We start from the raw sequence: 23,036 nt of genomic DNA on the forward strand, positions 1-23,036 counted from the left end.
ACAAACAGAACAAATAAAAGTCTCAGATTCACTGTCTGTAATTGCAAATTTCTTGCTTACTTGTCATTGTGACATGATAGCAGCCCTTCTGCTGTGATAATGCAACTTCAAATACGCTATCAATATCCAAAGTAGCCGAATGTCATGTCGCGTTTTTTCTCGAAGTTGGCAGTAACATATCAAAAGTTTTTAATTAAATATAAAGAAGTTATACAAATATAATCCTTACTGTTCTCTCCAAGGAACTTAGCTCCTTCCTTATGCACTGGATGAGGTCTGCTCACTCTGCTGGAAAATGACTCTAGGGGCAGTGTGCGTCGAACACGTGTTCCACAACAACACTAGGCTGCCCACAGATGTGCCTGCCTAATAACCGTCTTGATATACTTGGATATTGACTGATGCCGATTATGTTAAAAAATGCTAAAAATCGGCCGATTAATCGGTCAACCTCTAGTTGCGAGACACTCAAAACTATTTCACAATCATTTTGAGAAGAATTGTGGGTGCATTTGTGGGATAAGAGGGGAATCAATAAACAGATAGCAGGATGAAATAATGAAAGTTTACAGAAAAGATGAGGGAAGTGCATGAGAAAAACAGTGTGCAGATTACAGTTGTCATATCAGTCTTTAGTTTCATGTCTTTTCCTCCATTGTTGAGATTTTATTTGCCTTTCATGAAGATAATTAAATGTTGGCATTGGATTTGGCCTTGAAGACAGATCAATATTTTTTATTAAAACAATGAAACGCACACAGTATAGTGGCCCCAAAATAATTTGTATAAATAAGCCACACCATGTAAGATTTTTATTTTAATTAGTATTATTATATTTTTTTTTTTTGCATACTGTAATTAATAAAATTCTAAACAAAGTGGCATCTGCAAACAAATTACAGTATGCTAGAGCTTTTCTCAGAACAATCTTCAGTTCAGTCATTGTGCCTCTAAAGATTTTGCATGTCAATGTGGATAAGACATATTTACTGTATATTGGTCTTTGTGGACTAGAATTGCTATACTGCTGCTGCAGAGTAAATACATAGACTTACTACTCAAGAAAATACACAGAGATTCTGAGTTAAGCTTGTGGACGTGCTGCTTCACAATTAGCCATAAATACAACCCCATGGTCATTCTCTTCTGTTGTTGCAGATCTTGATAGTTGGAAATGGAGAGGTGGAGGGTTTCAGAGAAAACTCTCATAGGGCACTGTAACTGTCTTGATTGCAAATTGAGCTAATTCATTTTTTAGGCAAAGAAAGAACATGCAAGTTGATTGGCTACCAAATTTATGAAATTGGTGTCAAGTTCAATTTTAGTGGGCATGAAGTCAGCTCCCCTGAAGTTCACACTGGTGCCCTAGCAGACAGGAGTGTACTGGGAAGAGAAATCGGCCTGGGATTTTACATAGAAACTGGCCCAAAAATTGTTTGGGGGGGTTGCTGTCCTTTTCTGCATATTGCTGCCCCCTTCTGCATAGCGCGGTGCCATTTTGTGGCCCGTTCTGCATAACGCGCTGGCTCATTTCAGCGTATCATGGCCCATTTGTCAGTTTTGCGTCCGGCCCACCAGCCCGCCCGGTTCTCACGATGGCCAGTCCACCCCTGCATCCAGCCCTGCTAGCAGAGTAACCGCTTGTGTAGTTCATCATCACATTAACTATGGACATGTGCCACTAAGCCTACATACACATTAATATGGATACATTTGAAAACAGCGTTTTCATTTTCGAAAGTCTCTCAGTCCACATTGCTGTTTTCACGCATTTTCCAAAAGTTTCTCGTCTACACAGAAACATATGAGAGCTGGATTTAGATAAAAGTGTTTGCTAAACTAATAAGTGTTAATGTAAATGAAAACTCTTAAATCCCCTGACTACGCTTGCAAAATATTGCTGTTCCATGTACGGTCTGAAATGCATTGCAATTGTCCTCATGTTCCGTCGACTGACAGCAATTCAGAGTAAACTTCCCATCACCTTTGAAGGAATGTGATATGAAGGTTGTACAAAGTAACATTGATCTTTAACAACACTATCAAAGTGAATATCAGGCCCAACAACACTGTTACAACATGGGCTGTCATCTTGATTGTTTTGGGTTGAATGGATCACATGTCTACATCATCGGTTTTTAGATATCTCCCTTTTTCCTGTCCACATTTTAATGCGAAGATGGCTTTTTTATATTTATTCACGTCGAATTTTCGAAAAACTTAAAAGACTGAGTTTAAGACTAAAACACTGTCTCAATGTGGACAAAAGGCCAAAATGTTGAGAAAAGATGCTTTTTGAAACAAACACGTATTAGTGTGGAGGTGTCCTAAGATTTACCACCAGAAAGTATCACAACACCTTTAGTCTTCATTTTGAATAGCATAGCTATTGTTTTATAATTAACAAACTTTTTTTTAGCAAATGTTTTTTTTCTTGAAAACTGTTTTATTTCTTTAAAATAAATGCCATTTTGTTTTACTTTAAATGTTCTAATGCAATAACATATCTACATTGCTTACATCTACAGTCTCTGTCTCTAACCTTTTTCTTCCATAGATCTACGTGCACGTGTACTTGTGGGCACACCAGGATAGTGTTTCTGATTGGATGTATGTATGTGTTTATCCAACACTGCAGCTGTGTGTACAGTGGGAGAGGGAGAGAGGGTGCTTTTATGTGACTTTGTGCGGCCCATTTCCCACCACAGCCTCAGGCTGCATCACACATCTCCCAACACTCCACAGATGAGCAAGGCCAAACATATCATTACAGAATAATCACACTATCTGTTTGTATCCTGCTGTTTTTGCCTGCGCATACCACAAACACATCTGAGACTTTGGCTATTTGGCAAAGCAGAACTGACTGTGATAATTACGACAGATTGCTCATGCCTGAAATTACAGTTGAACTGTTACAATCATCGCTTGGATAATTTGGACCAAATAGCTACTTTTATTTAAGTAGGGCTTGCTAAGGCATCACTATTGCTCATACTTGGGGTCAGGGATTTATACAAACCCTTAACCTGAAGTATTATCTTTGGTGTGTAACTCACCTCACACCATTTGTTCTACCGACATGAATGATACATCAAGTTGTGTGGCTTGATGAGGAGAAATAGTTGTGATTTTTTCACTGGTGAATGATAACATGGATTGAAGGAGGGATTCAAGCCATATCTAGGGACGAGAAAATCATTGAGGTTTGAGGGTGGGTTTCTGTGACTTGGGCCTGTAAGCACAAATTACAAATATGTTTGGCCATTACAAGTGTCTAAATAAATGTAAAGTAACCCCATGGGACTGGGGATTTGTTGACTGAGGAAGAGATGAGAGTACTTCACCATGTATGTAAGGAGGACACAATCTTCCTTTAGTTTTCCACAAACCGTGTTGCAATGCGTCACCAACCGTGTAGCAATGCGTGCTAAATTGTTAGAGAAATATATTACTATTGTTTAATACTATTGTATGCTGCAATATAATGATGATGATGATAACAATAATTATTTAAAATGGATCTCTTAAAGAGGATTCAAGTGCAAACTGTACAGAGTAAATCTTTCTACTAGCAGTAAAGCATGGGCAAAACATTACTTAATTGAAAAAACTATAATTTATTATAGTTTGTAGTTTTAACACCTTGTTCAGCATGAGAGCTGCTGGTAAATGTATTTTTTGTTTCTTGTTGTTCTTTTAGAATTAGAATTTGAAGCAGTGCAATGCATAAAATCATACAGATACAGGTCAGGAGCTTCAGATAATGTTCACATCAACCATCATAATGAGGACAAATTTGATCTCAGTGATTTTGACCTTGGCATGATTGTTGGTGCCAGGCGGGCTGGTTTGAGTATTTCTTTAACAGCTGATCTCCTGTGATTTTCACACACAACAGTCTCTAGAGTTTACTCAGAATGGTCCCAAAAACAAAAAACATCCAGTGAGCTTCAGTTCTGTGGACTGAAATGCCTTGTTCATGAGAGAGGTCAACAGAGAATGGTCAGACTGGTTCAAGCTGACAGAAAGTCTACTGTAACTCAGATAATCACTCTGTACAATTGTAATAGCATCTCAGAATGCTTGTCGAACAGCAGAAGAGCATGTTGGGCACTTTACAAGGACCTTAGTGTTCCTAAAAAAGGGCTCAGAATGTATAGCTAAGCAGTATAAACAGTGATTGTTTTGTTGTTGTTGTCAAATTGTGCAGCCCTCTAATTCAAAATTTTATCAAATGAAAGAATAATCATGAATAACAATTGTGATTAAAAGTTTGAGCAAAATAATAATGATTATAATTTTCACCATTATCGTGCAGCCCTAAACTGCATTGCAATATGCAAAAAAGTTTAACAACACTCTGGCAACCACCAATAACACCCTAGCATTGCCAATTAGTTTTGTTTGAGCAAGCACCACTCATAATATCTAGTTCAACTTCACATTTAGGTTTTCCTTGATGCAGGTATTTCAATACATTCTATGATCATTTGGATGCACAAAACAGTTGGTAATTTTTAAACCATGGACTGACTGAAGTTTCAAAGTCAGACACTGTCTGAGCTCTCATCAAATGTGTCTAGCACGATACACTGTGAAAAATGTGCACGCCTCATATAGAGAGGATGATTCTTATGCAAGAGATCATATGTTTGCTTTGGCTGTAGTGTACTGTAAGGTGTTGTGATCTCAGACTTAATATTCACTGAAAGAGCACGGAAAGGGTAATGGAGGACACAATAAAATCTGTCTGTAATCATTTACTTCCTGCCTGTCAATGAAAAGGTTGTTTGAGGATAGAGCTTAAAAGAGACAGATCCTGTTATATATCAAAGCATTATGCCTTTTCAGCTCTTTGGTCTATGTCTCTCGTAAATTCAAATAGATATTACATAGTTTATAGTGCGAAGTATATTATTTCCTGGTCTAAAGGAGGAACATGACTGAAAATCACTCTTCCTGTTTAACACACATTAACAGTCATTTTCCATTGAACCCTAATCCTGCCTTGGGGACTTTGTGTGTGTGTTTGTGTGTGTGGACTTCTCCCAAAGTTTTGTTGCTACACTTGGGTCTGGCACATGCATACATTGCATACATTGCCCTACATAGTTATGCAGTGCATGTGGGTCTGCCTGGATTTTTCTCTATGAAAGATTCCATATTAATCTAGCCACAAACAGGCATTCTCCCCACAGGAAATGACATCATCAGGATGCGGCTTAAAAGAAAGCCCCCCTCAGAAGATGAGTCATGAGAAAAATGGTCATTCTCTTCTGTGGCTCATGAGAAAATCACAACAGTTAAAAACCTAAATTTAATACATTGGATATCCTAACTTAAATCCAGTGGTCTCGTTATAAAAGAAAAAATATCACTTGACAGCACACTAATTCTTTTGAGAATTGGACTACACTGCTGTGACTTTAGTGCTGTAGATTTAAAAGAATCAGCTAATAAGAGTAATTTGTTTTGGAATCGGACTACAACCAGTGTAGTCAGATTCCCGAACATCTACAGTTCGAAACGCACAAAGCAATCAGTGTAGTTGGATTCCCGAACAAATTACTCTTTTGAGCCGATTCTTTTGAATTTACAGCGCGAAACACAGCATGACCAGTGTAGTCTGTTTTCTGGACGAATGACTCCTATGAGCCAACATTATAATGTTGTTTTAGAACAAATGACTCTTATGGGATGTTTTTTTTTTTTGTATCTACAGCATGAAACACACAGCGTAATCAGTGTAGTCTGAACTAATCAAACTAATGACTCTTGTGAGCCGATTATGTTAATTCTACAGCATGAAACACACAGCTCGACCTGTATAGTCTTATTCCCGAATGGATGACTCTTATTAGCCAGTTCTTTTTAGTGAATCTGACAACTGTCATGTCCAGCTCGAAATTAACCAGGAATCGTTACTGTGTTATGTAATGTTGTAGTTAATGCTTCTGACACTGTGATCAGGCTTTGCAGTTACTGAAGCAGGCCATACTAAAGATAGGCCTACACATTTCAAGTTTTGTTCATAAAAAAAATTGTTATACTATTTTTTGTTTTGTATGTACTGCCACAATGCAGTTATACAATTAAAGATTCTATATTTTTCAAGTTGTATAAAAAGCATGGGGTAAATGCTCTGTAATACATTACATTATTCTTTTTTTTTTCAACCACAGCATTGGTTGTTTTTTGTTTTAAAGTGAATATTTGAATAATAAGCTAATTACCATTTTAATAATATAAATGGTAATACTGAATGATATCCACTATTATGTGCATTAAAAAAAAACATTTCTGGTTGGGTGTCAATGAAGGGCTTCTTGAGTCTTCCTGATGGGTCTGCAGTGGTACATGAGACAAAAACATTAGGAAACAATGATCTAAGCATGCAGTCATACACTCTTAATTTCAGTGTTTTTGTCCCATAGCTGGCTTCATATCTGATCACAAACAGCTATTGTGTATTTCTCATGAAAAAGGCTGCCAATAAAACTTCAAACACTGATCCAGTCCCACAATGAACTGAGATACAGCTGTGAATTAGATGCTTTGAGGTTTGTATGATGAAAAAGCACAGGCTTTATTCTGATTCTGATTATGTATCCGTCCAGTGAACCCAAAGAGTAAACTGTGCATTTTCAGAGTAGCTAGAGAGATGCCAATGTAAGGTTTCAGTAAGTACTGTAGATTATACCGTTTATTTTGGCTAATATGTAATGTACACCTCTTACAAGCAACCAAGGTTGTGCCAAATCTCACTATGTCAACGAATAAGCAAGCTGCTGTTCCAGCCATTATTGAGTGCCTGAATTTGACTTTCTGGAAAACCATGTGCTAAAGCAACTTGGAAAATATTTCAACTACATACAAAGTATTTTGCCAGCACCAGCTCAGACATTTTGTGAGGTTTAACAGATAGCAATGCCAACTGGCCATACCATTTTAAAGAGATGGGTGGTTTAATGTTTGTGCAGACCAACTGGATGGAATGCCAACCACCTGCTCCACAGGAACTGCTTGCCATTATTATGACTGCTATGATATTGAGTGTCTAGAAATTTCCTGGAGATTAGCTCAGACAAATGTCCTGACCGCGAAGCATGCCTTTTTTGTGTGTGCTCGGATGTGTTTCTATTGAGCTCCGCATTGCAGATATTTGAAAAATCTACTCTCAAAGCTGTCCAGCTCCAGTTTCAGACCTTCAGACATTTTTGCACTCTTAGCTATGTTTAAAAGTCAATTTGTATACAGTGAATCAGAATGTCTTAATGCAAAAGCCAGAACTTCATATCTCACTGTAAAACTTTCAATGAGCTTGACATTATGTTTATGATGATTAATATCATTCTTATCAGCTGATATTCCAATGTCTTTAAAAGCCGATCAATAAAAACAGCACGTTTGTCTTAGAAAATAAGTTATTTCCCATAATAATCCCATTTCATGGATGGGGTTACTGGTTTGAGTATTTTCATCCTCCACTTTTAGAAAACACTTGGTATATGACGTCGAAATAGTGGGCGTATGCTTAATTAAAACGTGTGGGGGGTTCGTGCAGAATTAATATACAGATTTTATTTAATCACCGTAGTGACTGATAATGTTCATGACGTGTAGCCTATATCGCTTTAAATTGGGTGTTTGAAATACCCAGCACAGGTGCTTCAACCGCTTTTTGAAAAAATACTTTTCCTTTTTAAAGTAAAACGACGGAAGACACGCTACCTAGGTAAACACAAGCTGGCGAAAGGCGGTGTCGTTTCTTTTCCATCTCACTTTATTAACTCGCGCGTGCCAGGAGACGGCGTTCATTCAGTCTCGAGCGCATTCAAGCTGCAATGTTCAAGAGACATTTGAAGCGCGCGAAATCTGGTAGGTCTATAAAAAAATAAAAAATAATTTAAATCCTAAAACAGTGCTTATTTTATCCAAACAGGTATCCACATCACTTTTAAATTTGATTTCCCCTCCACCTCTGCAACAGTAAATTCGAGTGTCTTTCTACGCTCATTATATCGTGTAGTGCAAATGTTGTTTACATTTTTAATCGGGTAGAAAGCTTATACCACATTTTACACTTTGTATTGTAGCGCACCGTCTTTAATTTGTTAATTTGGAATTAAATTGCGTTATTATAATGTTTATATGGCCTTGACTACTTCTAAAATTAATGTTCTATTGTAAATTGTGTTTAAAGGAATAGTTTACTTAAAAATGAAAAGTCTCTCATTATATACTCACCCTCATACCAAGACATGTAAGGTTTTCTTCTGCTGAACACACATGAAGATATTTAGAATAATATATCAGCTCTGTACGTTCATAAAATGGAAGTGTACAGCAGAAGAATGGAAGTCACACACATCTGTGGTGGCAAGAGTGTGAGTAAATGATGAGTGAATTTTAATTTGTATCTATTTGTTTCTATTTTATGTAAAAATAAATAAAACCCATGAAAAGTTGCCCACATTTAATGGAAATATATACTTCTATTTTTTTTACAGCACTTAAGAGGTCATTTGAAGTGGAGGAGGATGCATCCACAAACGCTTCTCCTCTCTCCCGCAGAACAACCAACCCTCTGCGCTCCTCCACCTCTTCAACAAGCAGCCGCTTTCATGACGTGAGCTCACGCAACTCTGATTCCACCTCCAGGCATGCTTCGGAGTCCTCCTCCAATCAGCGCTCTCCAAAGTCCAGCCTGCGTCGCATGGAGTTACCAGGGGGCCGAGTCTCAGAGACTGTATCACGCAGGACAGAGATCTCTATTGACATCTCGTCTAAGCAGGTGGACAGCTCGCCCAGTTCTGGTATCACCCGCTTTGGATTAAAGAGACCTGAGGTCTCACTTCAAAGCAAAGCCACAGATGCACCGGTTCACAGAAGGGCTGAGGGTACTCACAGCAGACCCCAGGAACCTCCAACACCCCCCAGGAGATCCGACCCACCAGTACCTTCATCCCGTATCCCTGAGCTGTCCCAGAGAAAAGTGGAGCCACCCAGTCCTCTTGAGATCTCCGTTCCATCACGACGGCCTGAGATGCATATTAACAGACAGCTGGACACACCTTCTACTGTCAGGGAGTCAGAGAATAGCTTCACCTCAGCAGCCAGCATCACTCCTACCTTCACTGAATACAAAACCCCTCCGTCAGTGAATGAAATCCTCATGAGACCACCAGAGAGTAAGTCACTTGTGCTTTTTCAATGCTTACTTGCTTTCTGGTTAGGTATGAGTGCTAGATGCCTTCAGTACTAAGTACAAAGGAAAAACACAGTTTGTCAAAGTTGATCAAAATCAGGTGCTTTGACACATGGGTTTGGCTTAACTATGCTCAGATTAATGTACACATCTAATCAGTGCATTACCATACATGTTCTGACTGAACAATCAAAAACTTTTAAGCCAGTTTCCTTAATTTCACTGTTGCTGTAGTTTTGTCTTTGTAGGGCAGTATAGATAATCTGGATGATTATGTTCTGAATACGTGTGCTTGTCTATCTGAGGTAATCACTATCAGATCTGAATTGAGGTGCACTGAAGCTTTGTGTTTTTAGAGGCAGGCACCCATGAGAATGGCTTCATGCTTAGCACACTTCAGGTTGAATAGTGATCAAATCATACAGAATCTAGCACATGGTAATGAGAAAAACAGAAACTCCTCTTAGGAAATAATGCTCTCTGGAGCCAAATCAGTGAGTTGAGGTCAGATGGTCTGATGCATTTTCTTGGCATTGAATCAATGCTCAGATTATCAAGATTCCTTTCAGACAGAATTTGATTTGATTTTTTTTCTACTTTTCCAATTTTCCATAGAAGAATATCTGCCCACAGTACACTCGGATAATCAGGGCATATGGATTTTTATGTGTTCTTAAACACATATGTGTTGTTAACATGAACAAGGTCATAACCAGTTCTGGTTTGCATTTTCTTGCAGTTTTTTTCTGTTCAAATCCATGAGCTTTGTGTCCTTGCAGTTGTGAGGCCCTGCTATGTTTGCTCTTTGTAATAGAAAACCGTGATTCTGGGACAGCATTGTTCTGAATTTAGGCAGTATTTGTTGAGTTTAGTGCTTTTTTAGGGTGCTTTCACACTTTGTTCGGTTGCTTGGACTAAACCTGAGTTCATTTCCTCCCCCTCATGCTGCATTAGCTGGTCTCTGTTCACATTATATTATGTGGGTACGAACCATGGTTCAATTACGTAATCACTGTGAGTACAAGCGGAAGCTGTTTACCACTGTAACTAGGTAACAACTTGAGAAGATATCACTGAGTTAAGGGAAGTATTTAAGTTTGTCTCTTAGGATTTACCACGAAAATTTGCCATGCAAAAATGTTGTCTCTCGCGGATGCATTGAATGTGCAATGATGTTATAAATTTTAGCGTTTGTCTGCCGTGAGCCTGTGTATGTATTGCAAGGGATTTATTTGGAGACAAGTAGGTATGAGAAATGGATTATACCATAATAATTGCAATCGCGAGACTGCAAAGACTCAAATTATACGTAATCACAAACGGTTCACTTCCGCAATTTGGTACGATTGCGTTAATATCAGCAGTGAACTGTACCAGAGCTCACATGAACCATGCCCCAGACCACCTTTTCAAGCAGACCCTTGTGCAGATCATGGGTGCACACCTGAGTTCAGAAAACTGCCTTTACATCATTCAAACAAACCAAACTTTGAAGTCATCTGAACCCGGGTGTGCAACAAAAGTGTTAGTGTGAAAGCACCCTTAGGGGATCAGAAGTGCTCCATTCAACAACAGGCCGTATTCCAAAATCATGACTTAAAACCATGAATATAGCCAATCCAGGACAAGATTATTTAAATTACATTTACCACACCAAAATTAAGAATTATTTATGGAAACCTTCAACAGACACTAGTTTTACCCTTTTTCTCCCCAATTTGGAATGCCCAGTTTCCAATGTATTCTAAGTCCTCATGGTGGCGTAGTACCTCGCTTTAATCTCAGTTGTCTCCGCGTCTGAGACCGTCAACCCGCACATATTGTCAGGTGGCTTGTTGATCTAAACAATGATCTAAGCATACCACAGGATCTGTTGAGCTCCGCATTGCAGATAATTGAAAAATCTACTCTCAAAGCTGTCCAGCTCAAGTTTCAGTCCTCATGGTGGCGTAGTACCTCGCTTTAATCTGTGTGGCGGAAAATTAATCTCAGTTGTCTCCGCGTCTGAGACCGTCAACCCGCACATCTTGTCACGTGGCTTGTTGAGCGTGTGGCTTCACGCCATCCACCGCGGCATCCACCCACATACAGAAAGTTTTAAGCATTAACTAACTAAGCTTTTTTTAATATATCAGATTCAGTGTTATGGAAAAGATTGAACCATCCATGACAGAAAAAGTTCTAAATTGCTAAAAATAAAGAGGCCATAATTTGGGACCAGGGGCCTCATGTATAAACGTTGCGTACGCACAAAAATTGTGTGTACGCCAATTCTCAAGCTCAGGATGGGATTTATAAAAAGTTAACTTGATGTGAAAATGTTGCTGTACCCCTTGCATACACACTCTTACTAATGTGTGTGAATCCGATGACTCCAGCTGGACAAGTAATGAACTGAACAGACTGATTATAATCTCTGCTTTTTGTTAAATGCACAGCATTTAGAATTAAAAAAAGTATGTAGTTAAGCACTTGAATCAAAATTTATCATTATCCAGCTAATATTAGGCTATATTAATTTTATATTTTTCTCTAAAATATCAAAGATTAAGAAATTATTTTTAGCACCAGCATCTAACTTATGGGCACTTGAGGCTTTAACAGTCTGTAAAATTAATCACGTGCATGTACGAACAATCTTCCGCTAGCTGGGATTTATAAAGTGAACTTTGCGCAAGTTCTGGCATATGTAAGGTTTTATAAATCTGAAAACTTTTGTGCAAATGCAAAATCTGTCTTTTTTGGAGTACACACACTTTTGTGTGAAGGCCCAAGATATGCTTCATGTAACTGTAAGGGCAAAAATAAAATCATACTAACCGCCATTTGTAAGGAAGTTTGGGAGAAGAACTCATTTATCTTTCCAATACAGAGCCAATGCGGCTGTCACTTGTTAAATGATAGAAACCCTCATACCTGAAGACCCATTCAGAAGATGAACAAATAATTCCACACTCTGAGAGTACTCATTTTTCCTGAATCATAAAAAAGATTCTTTCAAAATGAACAAATCGATCATGGACGACCCATCTCTACAAATTATCATTACGCTCTTACTATCTTGCTCTCAAGGTTAACTGCTGCAGTTTTCACATCTCTATAAGCCAAACTACAGAATTAATGAATTAGCCTAGTGAGAGGTAGAGATTTGTGCACAGCTGTTTCTGGAGCTTATGTTTTTTCTTTATCTGTATGAAGCCCGTCCCTTACTGAACATCTGTTTCTTATTGGTGTTATTGGTCCAAGGTGCCCCCCCATCAGATTCCACATTTACATATGAAAGATAAATGCGTCTCTGATGATTTTCTCTCCCCTCTGGCACAGTTGTTATAGTGAGATTGTGAGAACACAGTCTGGGCTTGTTGTTTTACGACACAAGCACGCAGCTGGTGGGTGTGTCTTTCCAGATCTGAGTTCACAAATGTTCTGCGTAAAAATAGACACCATACAGTGTACAGCCTGTACAATTACAGCCATGGCCTAAAGATTTGGCAGTGTCATAAATTTTGTGTTTCGCAAAGTTTGCTGCTTCAATTATTGTGGTGTTGATGTGGTGATGACATTGTTTCTAGATTGTTGTGCAGAGTGATCGGATGCATTTTAAATAATTGCAAAAAGCTTCATTGGCCAAAAAAATTTACTATCACGAAAATCCAAAATTTTACCGTTTTTTTGTCCCTGACACTAAATGACCAGCTAACATACATTTCACTAATCATATCAGCAGCACCTGGGAAAGTGTGAATGAGTACTAGTCAGTTGAAATCACTCTATCATACTAATTGGATTATAAGAGCAGACTGATTGCTATAAAAGGGGGGAAGAAGTGCTTCTAATACTTGTGTTCTTGTTCGCAATGGTTACCTCTAAAGTAAGACGTGCAGCTATCATCGCTTTTGCATCAAAATGGCCTCACATGCAAAGAATATTGCACCTGAAAGAACCATTTACCAAATCAATAAGAACTTCAAGGAGAGCCACCACAGCTGCAGTGAAGAAAGCTTCAGGACATCCCAGAGTGTCCAGCAAGTGCCAGGACCATCTCCTACTGAGGAGTCCGCTACGGAATTGTCACCACCAGTGCAGAGCCTGCTCAATATTGGCAGCAGGTGGGTGTGAGTGCATCTGCAAGCATCGTGAGGTGAAGACTTTTGGACAATGGCCTGCTGTCAAGAAAGGCAGCAAAGAAGCCACTTCTCCAAGAAAAACATCAAGGACAGACTGAGATTCTGCAGGAAGTACAAAGATTGTACCGCAGAAGACTGGTGCAATGTTATTTTCTCTGATGAAGCCCCCTTCCGACTGTTTGGGACATCTGAAAAATGTATTGTCCGGAGAAGAAAAGATGAACAATACCATGAGTCCTGTGTCATGCCAACAGTGAAGCATCCTGAGACCATCCATGTGTGGGGTTTCTTTTCATCCAAGGAAGTGAGCTCTCTCACAGTTTTGCCCAAAAACACAGCCATGAATAAAGAATGGTATCAAAACGTCCTGCAAGAGCAAATTCTCCCAACGATCCAGGAGCAATTTGGTGATGATCCTTGCATTTTCCAGCATGATGGAGCACCATGTCACAAGGCAAGAGTAATAATGACGTGGCTCAGAGATCATTACATTTGAAATTTTGGATCCGTGGCCAGGCAAATCCCCGGATCTTAATCCTATTGAGAACCTGTGGTCAATCCTCAAAAGGCAAGTGGACAAGCAGAAGCCCACAAATTGTGATCAACTCTTGAGCACTAATAAGGAAAGAATGGATCGCCATCAGTCAGGATTTGGCACAGAAACTGATATCCAGCATGCCAGAGCGAATTGCAGAGGTTATGAAGAAAGAGTATTTACAGAAATATTTACAGAAAGACTGTAAATATTGACTCTTCGCTAATATTTAATGTTTTTGCCATAAAAAATTATGAAATGATTATCATTGTTTTCCAGTATTCTATAGAAACATGTGAAAAAATAATCTACATGCCAAAGCAGCAAAATTTGCAAAACACAAAATATTACTGCTAATACTTTTGGCCATGGCTGTATAGTGTAAATCGCATACATCTTGTCGACTTCAAAAAAAGAAAAGAAAAATGTTTTACTCTGGTTTTGTGTTAATTTGTTGACCTAGAAATGCTCCATTCATAACAGAATTGTAAACACAGCTGTTCAAAATTAATGGAAGGTTGTTGAACCTGTTTTCATAGAACAACATTACCTACATTTTTGCAAAAATGTTTTTTACGTGGTGTTTTTTGTTTCCTGGTGAAATAAACACTAGAGGCATTACAACAACTATGACTTTTATTCTCTTTCATACAAATCACAAGCAAAAGGTCAAATTATCTATTGAAAAATACTTATTGCCCTGTTTCTCACACAGTGCTATCTTATGTCATCTTAACCCTTTTATTATAGTGCATAACTTGTAAGGTAATACATGTTGAATGTTTACATAAATAACTGCATTTACAAGCTTGTTAGTGTGATCAAATTGCGCTGTAGCTCAGTTGATAGGCCAATGCACTTGCGATGAAAAGGACTGAGATATGTGCCAGAAGAGTACGAGTCAACAGGTGAGTTGAAATTTTCATAGAGGCACCACACAATTATGTGGTTGCTAACACAATTGTCTCACATTTGCTTTTTATGACACTATTCGTTAGGTTAAGGTTTAGGTTCTGGAGGTAGGTTTTGTTGATTTTAAAACTCGATAGAACATTAACCTTATAAACATCTGCTTGGGAGAACATTTAAGTCTTTTAATGGACATTTCACATCGGAACTACCACTACACGTGTAATGAATCACGTAATATTATTTTACAAAAATGTTGCCAGAGTCTCATAATTTTTATGAGATTAGACTCAGATTGTTACATAAATCTGTGTTGTGTGATACTTGTTTGAGTACAAAATTCTAATGAAAATGCTTTAGAAACAATAATTTTTTCAAATAATATATTTATAATATAATGTATTTCCCTAATGGAAACTAGTTTTATTGAGTTTCAAAAATGAGATAGAATGTCCAAAAGAGACAGAAAACCTTTTCAGCATATGATCCAGGAAGCTTGCGGCACATTTGGGTTTAATTAGTGTCCCTGCATAGCCTGGATACAGCAGGGCTCTGCTAATGCTAATACAGCCCAGATAAGGAGAGGTAGAGAGAGATAAAGTGCCATGCAGGCCAGTCCAAATGGGTGTCTGCAAAGTGTCCAAATGAGAAAGAAAGAAAAAAAAGGGTGAAAAATGAACCTTCTGACATTGCAGCTCTTTAAACTTGACTCTCCATAGCTACAGCTACTTCAGATCGTACTTTTCACTGGCTCAAAGGAATATTTTGGGTTCAATACAAGTTAAGCTCAATGAACGGTATTTGTGACTATTGCTTATAACAAAAAATTAATCTGACTTGTCCCTCCTTTTTTTTATGTAAATAAAAAAAAATCACGGTTATAGTGTGGCACTTTCAATGGAAGTGAATGATGCCAATCTGTAAACATTAAAATATTCAGTTTCAAATGTATACATAAGCCACAAAACATAAAAAAAAGAAAAATTGTAAACATGATTTTAGTGTGATACAATCATGAACTAACCTTTTCTGTGTAAAGTTATATACAATTTTACAACTTTATTGCCATGTTGAAGTAATGTCGACCGATATATCGCAGATGCCGATATATCGGCCGATATTCTGCCTTTTATTTTTATTATCGGCATCGAATGATACATATTCCAGTTTGAACAATTTTCTTCATGAGGGTGTCAAAAATCGCCTGCTTGTATGTGAAGCATCTGAGACATGTAAACGACCAGTCATTGTTCATTTTGTTGTTATGTGCCATCATGTTACTACACTAATAGACCGGTGTGCAACAGTGTCATTTAAACGGTCCGCATATCAGAGCAGAAGGCAGACTCGACTGTTTCATTCTCTCTCTCTCTCAGCTCAACAGTTCCATGTAACATTAACTGTCTTGTCTAATGATAAAAAGGCAAATATCAAACTAATATCATATACTGTCTGCAAATATGCACCCATCTCATTTAAACAGATGTGATAACCCAACCTTAATCAAATTGAGCAGATGCAGCATCCTATGTAGTGCTCATTAATCTTCCTCTGATGCACGTATTCTAACAGTCACTCCTCAACAGTTCCCTGTAACTTTTCTAATGATAAAAAGCTAATATAAATAAAACTTGTATTATACACCATCTGCAGATATCTTGTTTAAAAAAAAAAATTTATTCCTCAAAAACCTCACGAAAATCCAGCGTTTTCTTCCCGTCGAGCGCTCGTATAATATATTCGTCTGAAGCATTTATTCTATCAGTCAGAATCAAAAATTTCAGGAACAAAAGTTCCTCTCATTCACAAATTATGACGGTCTGACCTATGACAATCCAAGAAAGCAATCCAGGCCATTTAAACTGTCAGGAGATTGAGGCTGGTGCTGGATCCGCACAAGCACATGGCTGAAACTTCAAGGCTGCATCTGAAACCTGGAAAATGCTGCCTCCGGAAGCTGGATATAGAGGAACAATGAAAATAAGGTGCTTTTCAAACTGTTCAGAGACCAGTTTCCTTAAGCGTTCCATTCATTCAAAACAGCTCTCAGTTAAGCCACTAACTGATTAGGCAGCAAGGTAGTAAGTCAGCTGCCTACGTTTTCGGATGCAGCCCAATGTAAAAGCGCATTACGTGTGTTATAAGTAAATGTCTAATTCAATATCACTGTAGGTACATTTGGTTTGATTCTGTATTTTCTTAGAAAATGCTATTGCGTGGACATGCCATCCATGGTTGCTGGACTACTGTGTGTACTGCTATTTCCATCTTCCTAATATATCAACGATTTCATCATGTGCAATTAAATTACAAAAATTTGATGACTAAACAGAAATCAGAAGATAGATATAGTGCTAAATAAGAGTTTATTCATTTTGTAAAAATTGTTTTGTTTGTTATTTACTATATTAAATTGTGTGATGTACCCATATTGGTCAATCACTACTTTAAACCCTCCAAACATTGGCCCCATTCACTTCCATTTGTGAGATTTTTTTGAGAAAATGTTTTAGCGCATCAAAATAAAGCTGATGGAAATGCACATTATCGCTAAAATGTTACAAATGTTGACATAATATTTTTCCGTTTAACTCAAGCACATAAACAAAAAAAATGGTTTGGAAACACTTTGTCGATAAAATTGGCATTAACGCAAAAATGTTGTGTCACATGACAGAGTTTGCCCCAATCGTTAGCCTGTGTTAATCATGACGACAGTATTGAAAGCCAATTTATTCTACGTGATTATGGATTTATCTTTACGGCATATAGATCTGCAAGCTGCAAACGTGACACTTCCAGGAGTGCCAACACATATCTCGTGCACATTCAACAAATTAATATCCATCCGTTTATTTATTAAAGTTTCTTTTCCACACCATTCAAAATAATAGATGGCAGTCATGGAATTAGCCCACAGTACAAAAAACATATCATTTCTGTGCACAAAGATGTTTTAAATTAAGAATAAATAAACAATACTTGGTGAAAAGCTTCAGCTCTGAGTTGACAGAGAATGTTTGTACAGAGTTTCTTGATCAGATCACTGAACCTGATCTAAACAGGATTGGCTTTATCTGGTTTCTCAACCTGAAACTTACTCTGAATTTGTTCAAATAGCTTTGTTCAACAGGCCACTGATGACCTTTTAGAGCTGATGAAGAGGGCTTACTCGCTAATTAGTGGTTTAAATGTGTTTCACTCATGAAAAGTTTCAGCATATATTACCTCAACAATGACTTGTTGATGGCTTGACTGTGACATGTAGTGATGTGTGGGAACTCCGCTCTCACAATGAGCTGAACAATGACACATTTACTGTGGTACTGTGGGCCTGTTTCTGCCATCCTGAAGAATAAAATCCTTCTGTAAATCTTTTATGTAAAAATTCCCTCTGATTCAGACCACTGAGAGTAATTTGTACAAAAATGGCTGTGGTCTCTCAGAAAAGCTGCTTTTATAATTTATATAAGTTCTACATTAACCATGCTTTTCTGCAATATTTGATTGCAGAATGTAGAATTATTAACAAAAAATTACAATAGATTTTAAATCCACTAAAGTGGATTATTGTTACTTTGAATTCCATTTAATTGAGCCCGAGTTTCCTCATTGTGTTGCTCATCATATATGTATATGAATATTTGTAAAATGGAAAAACTTGCTGCATTTAGAATTTTGTTATTTAAGTTCTTCCATCGTTTGATATTTAAAGGGAATTTGTAGCATACAGTTGAAGTCAGAAGTTTACATAAACCTTAGCCAAATACATTTAAACTCAGTATTTCACAATTCCTGACATTTAATCATAGAAAGCATTCCCCGTCTTCAGACTGTTAGGATCACTACTTTATTTTAAGAATGTGAAATGTCAGAATAATAGTATTAATTTCTGCTTTTATTTCTTTCATCACGTTCCCAGTGGATCAAAAGTTTTCATACACTTTGTTAGTATTTGGTAATATTGCCTTTAAATTGTTTAACTTGGGGCACATTTTTTGAGTAGCCTTCTACAAGCTTCTTACAATAAATTGCTGGAATTTTGGCCCATTCCTCCAGACAGAACTGGTATTACTGGTGTAGATGAGTCAGGTTTGTAGGCCTCCTTGCTTGCACATGCTTTTTCAGTTCTGCCCACAAATCAGATTGAGGTCAGGGCTTTGTCCAATGGTCATTGTCCATTTGGAAGACCCATTGCGACTGAGCTTTAACTTCCTGGCTGATGTCTTGCGATTTTGCTTCAATATATCCACATAATTTTCATTTTCATCTTCATGAGGCAATAAATATTTTCTGAATTGCACCAATCCCTCCTGCAGCAAAGCACCCCCACAACATGATGCTGCCACCACCATGCTTCACGTTGGGATGGTGTTCTTCGGCTTGCAAACCTCCCCCTTTTTCCTCCAAACATATCGATGGTCATAATGGCCAAACAGTTACATTTTTGTTTCATTAGACTAGTGTTGTCAAAAATACCGGTACCCCAGTACCAAGTCGGTACTCAAATTTTTTTTTATTTACGATACCAGAATTTCTGAAGGTAACCGGTACCCATGCAGAGGCGGGAAATTTGGAACGCTCACAACAAGCAAAAGATGACGACAAGCAAACCTGCTGCGGCGCCTCAACTGAATCATGTCGAAATGAAAAGTGGAAAAAGCCGGGTAATTTGAGGCTGATGAAAAGGGAAACAGCAAAAACCTATTTGTAAACGCTGCTTTCGCAATTTTGTGACGATAGGAGGGAACACATCAAACTTAATAAATACAGACACCCGGATTTATTTAAGCAAATAAAGCAGGTGAGTTTAAAACCATATTATCATTTGCATTAGGGCTGAAACGTTTAGTCGACATTATACAAAATTGATGAGAAAAATGTTCGTTGTCGAATAGCCGTTTGAACTCATTTAACGTAACGTGAAATCACATTAAACTGTAACGATATCGCATGAGAGCAGCAATTCACGCCTAATGGAGGAAGAATTACACAGATCAGTCCAGATGCACTCAAAACTTTCACAGTTTATTTTATGTAGATCCCAAAGTATTAGGGAATGATTAAAAAAATGTACATTCAAAAGCATGTACCGTTGTGGAATAAGCGGAAGCAGAGCTCTTTAAAAGAAACATCCCGGCGTAACATCTTAAATGCAGAAAAATTGCTTTATTAAAGTTCAGATAATACAGGTCATGTTAATAACTATAAACTCAAACTGGCATTTCTCTGTGTGGTCTGTGCCTCTTCTATGAGTTGCGCGAATGTCCCGATCTCAGGGGGAGAGATTTAAACTGTACCCGGCTGAGAGAGATTCTGCCTCGGTCGCACGCTAAATGCAGCTAGATTAGAATGCGGTTGCTCATGACTTAATCATAATATCTATATATATATATATATATATATATATATATATATATATATATATATATATACACTCACCTAAAGGATTATTAGGAACACCATACTAATACTGTGTTTGACCCCTTTCGCCTTCAGAACTGCCTTAATTCTACGTGGCATTGATTCAACAAGGTGCTGAAAGCATTCTTTAGAAATGTTGGCCCATATTGATAGGATAGCATCTTGCAGTTGATGGAGATTTGTGGGATGCACATCCAGGGCACGAAGCTCCTGTTCCACCACATCCCAAAGATGCTCTATTGGGTTGAGATCTGGTGACTGTGGGGGCCATTTTAGTACAGTGAACTCATTGTCATGTTCAAGAAACCAATTTGAAATGATTCGAGCTCAGTGACATGGTGCATTATCCTGCTGGAAGTAGCCATCAGAGGATGGGTACATGGTGGCCATAAAGGGATGGACATGGTCAGAAACAATGCTCAGGTAGGCCGTGGCATTTAAACGATGCCCAATTGGCACTAAGGGGCCTAAAGTGTGCCAAGAAAACATCCCTCACACCATTACACCACCACCACCAGCCTGCACAGTGGTAACAAGGCATGATGGATCCATGTTCTCATTCTGTTTACGCCAAATTCTGACTCTACCATCTGAATGTCTCAACAGAAATCGAGACTCATCAGACCAGGCAACATTTTTCCAGTCTTCAACTGTCCAATTTTGGTGAGCTCTTGCAAATTGTAGCCTCTTTTTCCTATTCAGTAGTGGAGATGAGTGGTACCGGTGGGGTCTTCTGCTGTTGTAGCCCATCCGCCTCAAGGTTGTGCGTGTTGTGGCTTCACAAATGCTTTGCTGCATACCTCGGTTGTAACGAGTGGTTATTTCAGGCAAAGTTGATCTTCTATCAGCTTGAATCAGTCGGCCCATTCTCCTCTGACCTCTAGCATCAACAAGGCATTTTCAGCCCACAGGACTGCCGCGATACTGGATGTTTTTCCTTTTCACACCATTCTTTGTAAACCCTATAAATGGTTGTGCGTGAAAATCCCAGTAACTGAGCAGATTGTGAAATACTCAGACCGGCCCGTCTGGCACCAACAACCATGCCACGCTCAAAATTGCTTAAATCACCTTTCTTTCCCATTCTGACATTCAGTTTGGAGGTCAGGAGATTGTCTTGATCAGGACCACACCCCTAAATGCATTGAAGCAACTGCCATGTGATTGGTTGATTAGATAATTGCATTAATGAGAAATTGAACAGGTGTTCCTAATAATCCTTTAGGTGAGTGTATATTATATGTATAATGTCACTATGCATTTCTTATCATGAAGAAAATTGGCACATTAGTTTGTAATTTGTTTGTTAATTCTATTGCATGCTTGTTTATTTAGGCTTTTTTTTTTTAGTACTTGGTAAAAACTTAAATTAAAAGTTGAAGCAAATCTTATATAAGTGTTCAAAAATACTTTAAGCATACATTGTTCAGTTTTGTTATTATTAAAAAATAATATATTAATAGTGCCACTCTCTCAGCTAATTGTCTAAAGGCATGACATTATTTTCTGGAATTTTCCAAGCTGCTTAAAGGCACAGTTAACTTGGTGTATATACATTTTTGACCCACTGGAATTGTGATTATAGTCAATTAAAAGTGAAACAATCTGTCTGTAACAATTGTTGGAGAAATGACTCATGTCGTGCACAAAGTAGATTTCCTAAACGGCTTGCCAGAAATATAGTTTGCTAATATATTTTGTGGAGCGGTTTTAATGACTTCAACCTAAGTATATGTACATTTCTGACTTCAACTCTAGATTCTGCCTTTTGAAATACTGCATTTTGAGGTTAGTTAATTGAGCCCCAGACGTATATTGGGAGCTTATTGTCTTGTGTTTAGCAGTGAGGGCCAAGCATTTTTCATCATTTGTGTATCTTTTTAAGAATTTTTGATGTAGTCTGAGACAGCATGCCTTTTTGAGTCACAGAGGAATATGTTGTGAAGAGCTTAAAGAATCACATTGTAGTCATTGTATGTCCTCATCTCTCCCTTAACATTGAGGCTACTGGAAAATTATATGCCTGTAGGGATTGGGTCTTGTCATGCCAATTTCTCTTAAATGAGGTGTGACCGCTTAGACCCAAGCCAGCCGGTCAGACGTCCTGAATTTGTACTGCTCATACATGACCATCAGAAAGCATTTGGAAATTCGATTTGCATATCGTAAAGGAATGTTGTGGCATTAAGAAATATGGTTTATGGTGTAGATTTAGGATGTCTGGAACATTTTATAAACCTACACATAACCAGGAGTATCACTGAGATTTTTAATGTCTATTAGTTTAATATTTTGTGGTGATGCTGGGAAAACTATTACAGAAAAGCTCCTTTGCTTTGTATGATTCATCAGGAAATGAATTAAAGTGGGGTTCATATTCTTACACAAACACATACTCATACACATTCATACTGGTTTCCTTTTCTGTGACATCAGCTGTGGCTGGTTGACCTTGCATTATTTCCTCTGGACTCAACATGGTAAACAGTGCAGAACTGCTCCCTGCCTTTGCAGAAGCCTTTTAACTTTGCTCACTGGCGTGTTGAAACTATTGTTTCCAAGGAGCAGGGGACAGGAAGAGGGAAGGTTTCTCATTTAGGTCATCACTGCTGTGCTGCTCTTTGGAAACCTGAGACAGTGATGAATGGAGAAATGATGCAAAGGACCTTGCCACTTCCTAACTGTTACTTTAATTGTGTTGATTTGAGACTCACCATTGTGTGTGTAGAACGTTAAAGATCTTGTATGCCATCTTGATCAGTATGTTAATTATTAATTTACACCAGGCAAGTAGGCTATTGTTTTGAAAGCAAAAAGCAACTAATAATAA

The 23,036-nt window shown here is 38.0% G+C and overlaps 1 protein-coding gene across 3 annotated transcripts in view; it reads left to right on the plus strand.

The window, feature by feature from the left end:
• The window catches only part of septin9a (septin 9a), a 137,855-nt gene that overhangs the window by 44,455 nt on the left and 70,364 nt on the right, over positions 1-23,036 (plus strand). For all 3 annotated transcript variants that reach the window (XM_052138909.1, XM_052138911.1, XM_052138910.1), the window contains one exon: positions 8,514-9,194. In XM_052138909.1, coding sequence (XP_051994869.1) covers positions 8,514-9,194 — 681 coding nt within the window. The remainder of the gene's footprint in view (positions 1-8,513; positions 9,195-23,036) is intronic.

The sequence above is a fragment of the Xyrauchen texanus genome, chromosome 12, assembly GCF_025860055.1.
Source record: "Xyrauchen texanus isolate HMW12.3.18 chromosome 12, RBS_HiC_50CHRs, whole genome shotgun sequence".
Taxonomy (NCBI): domain Eukaryota; kingdom Metazoa; phylum Chordata; class Actinopteri; order Cypriniformes; family Catostomidae; genus Xyrauchen; species Xyrauchen texanus.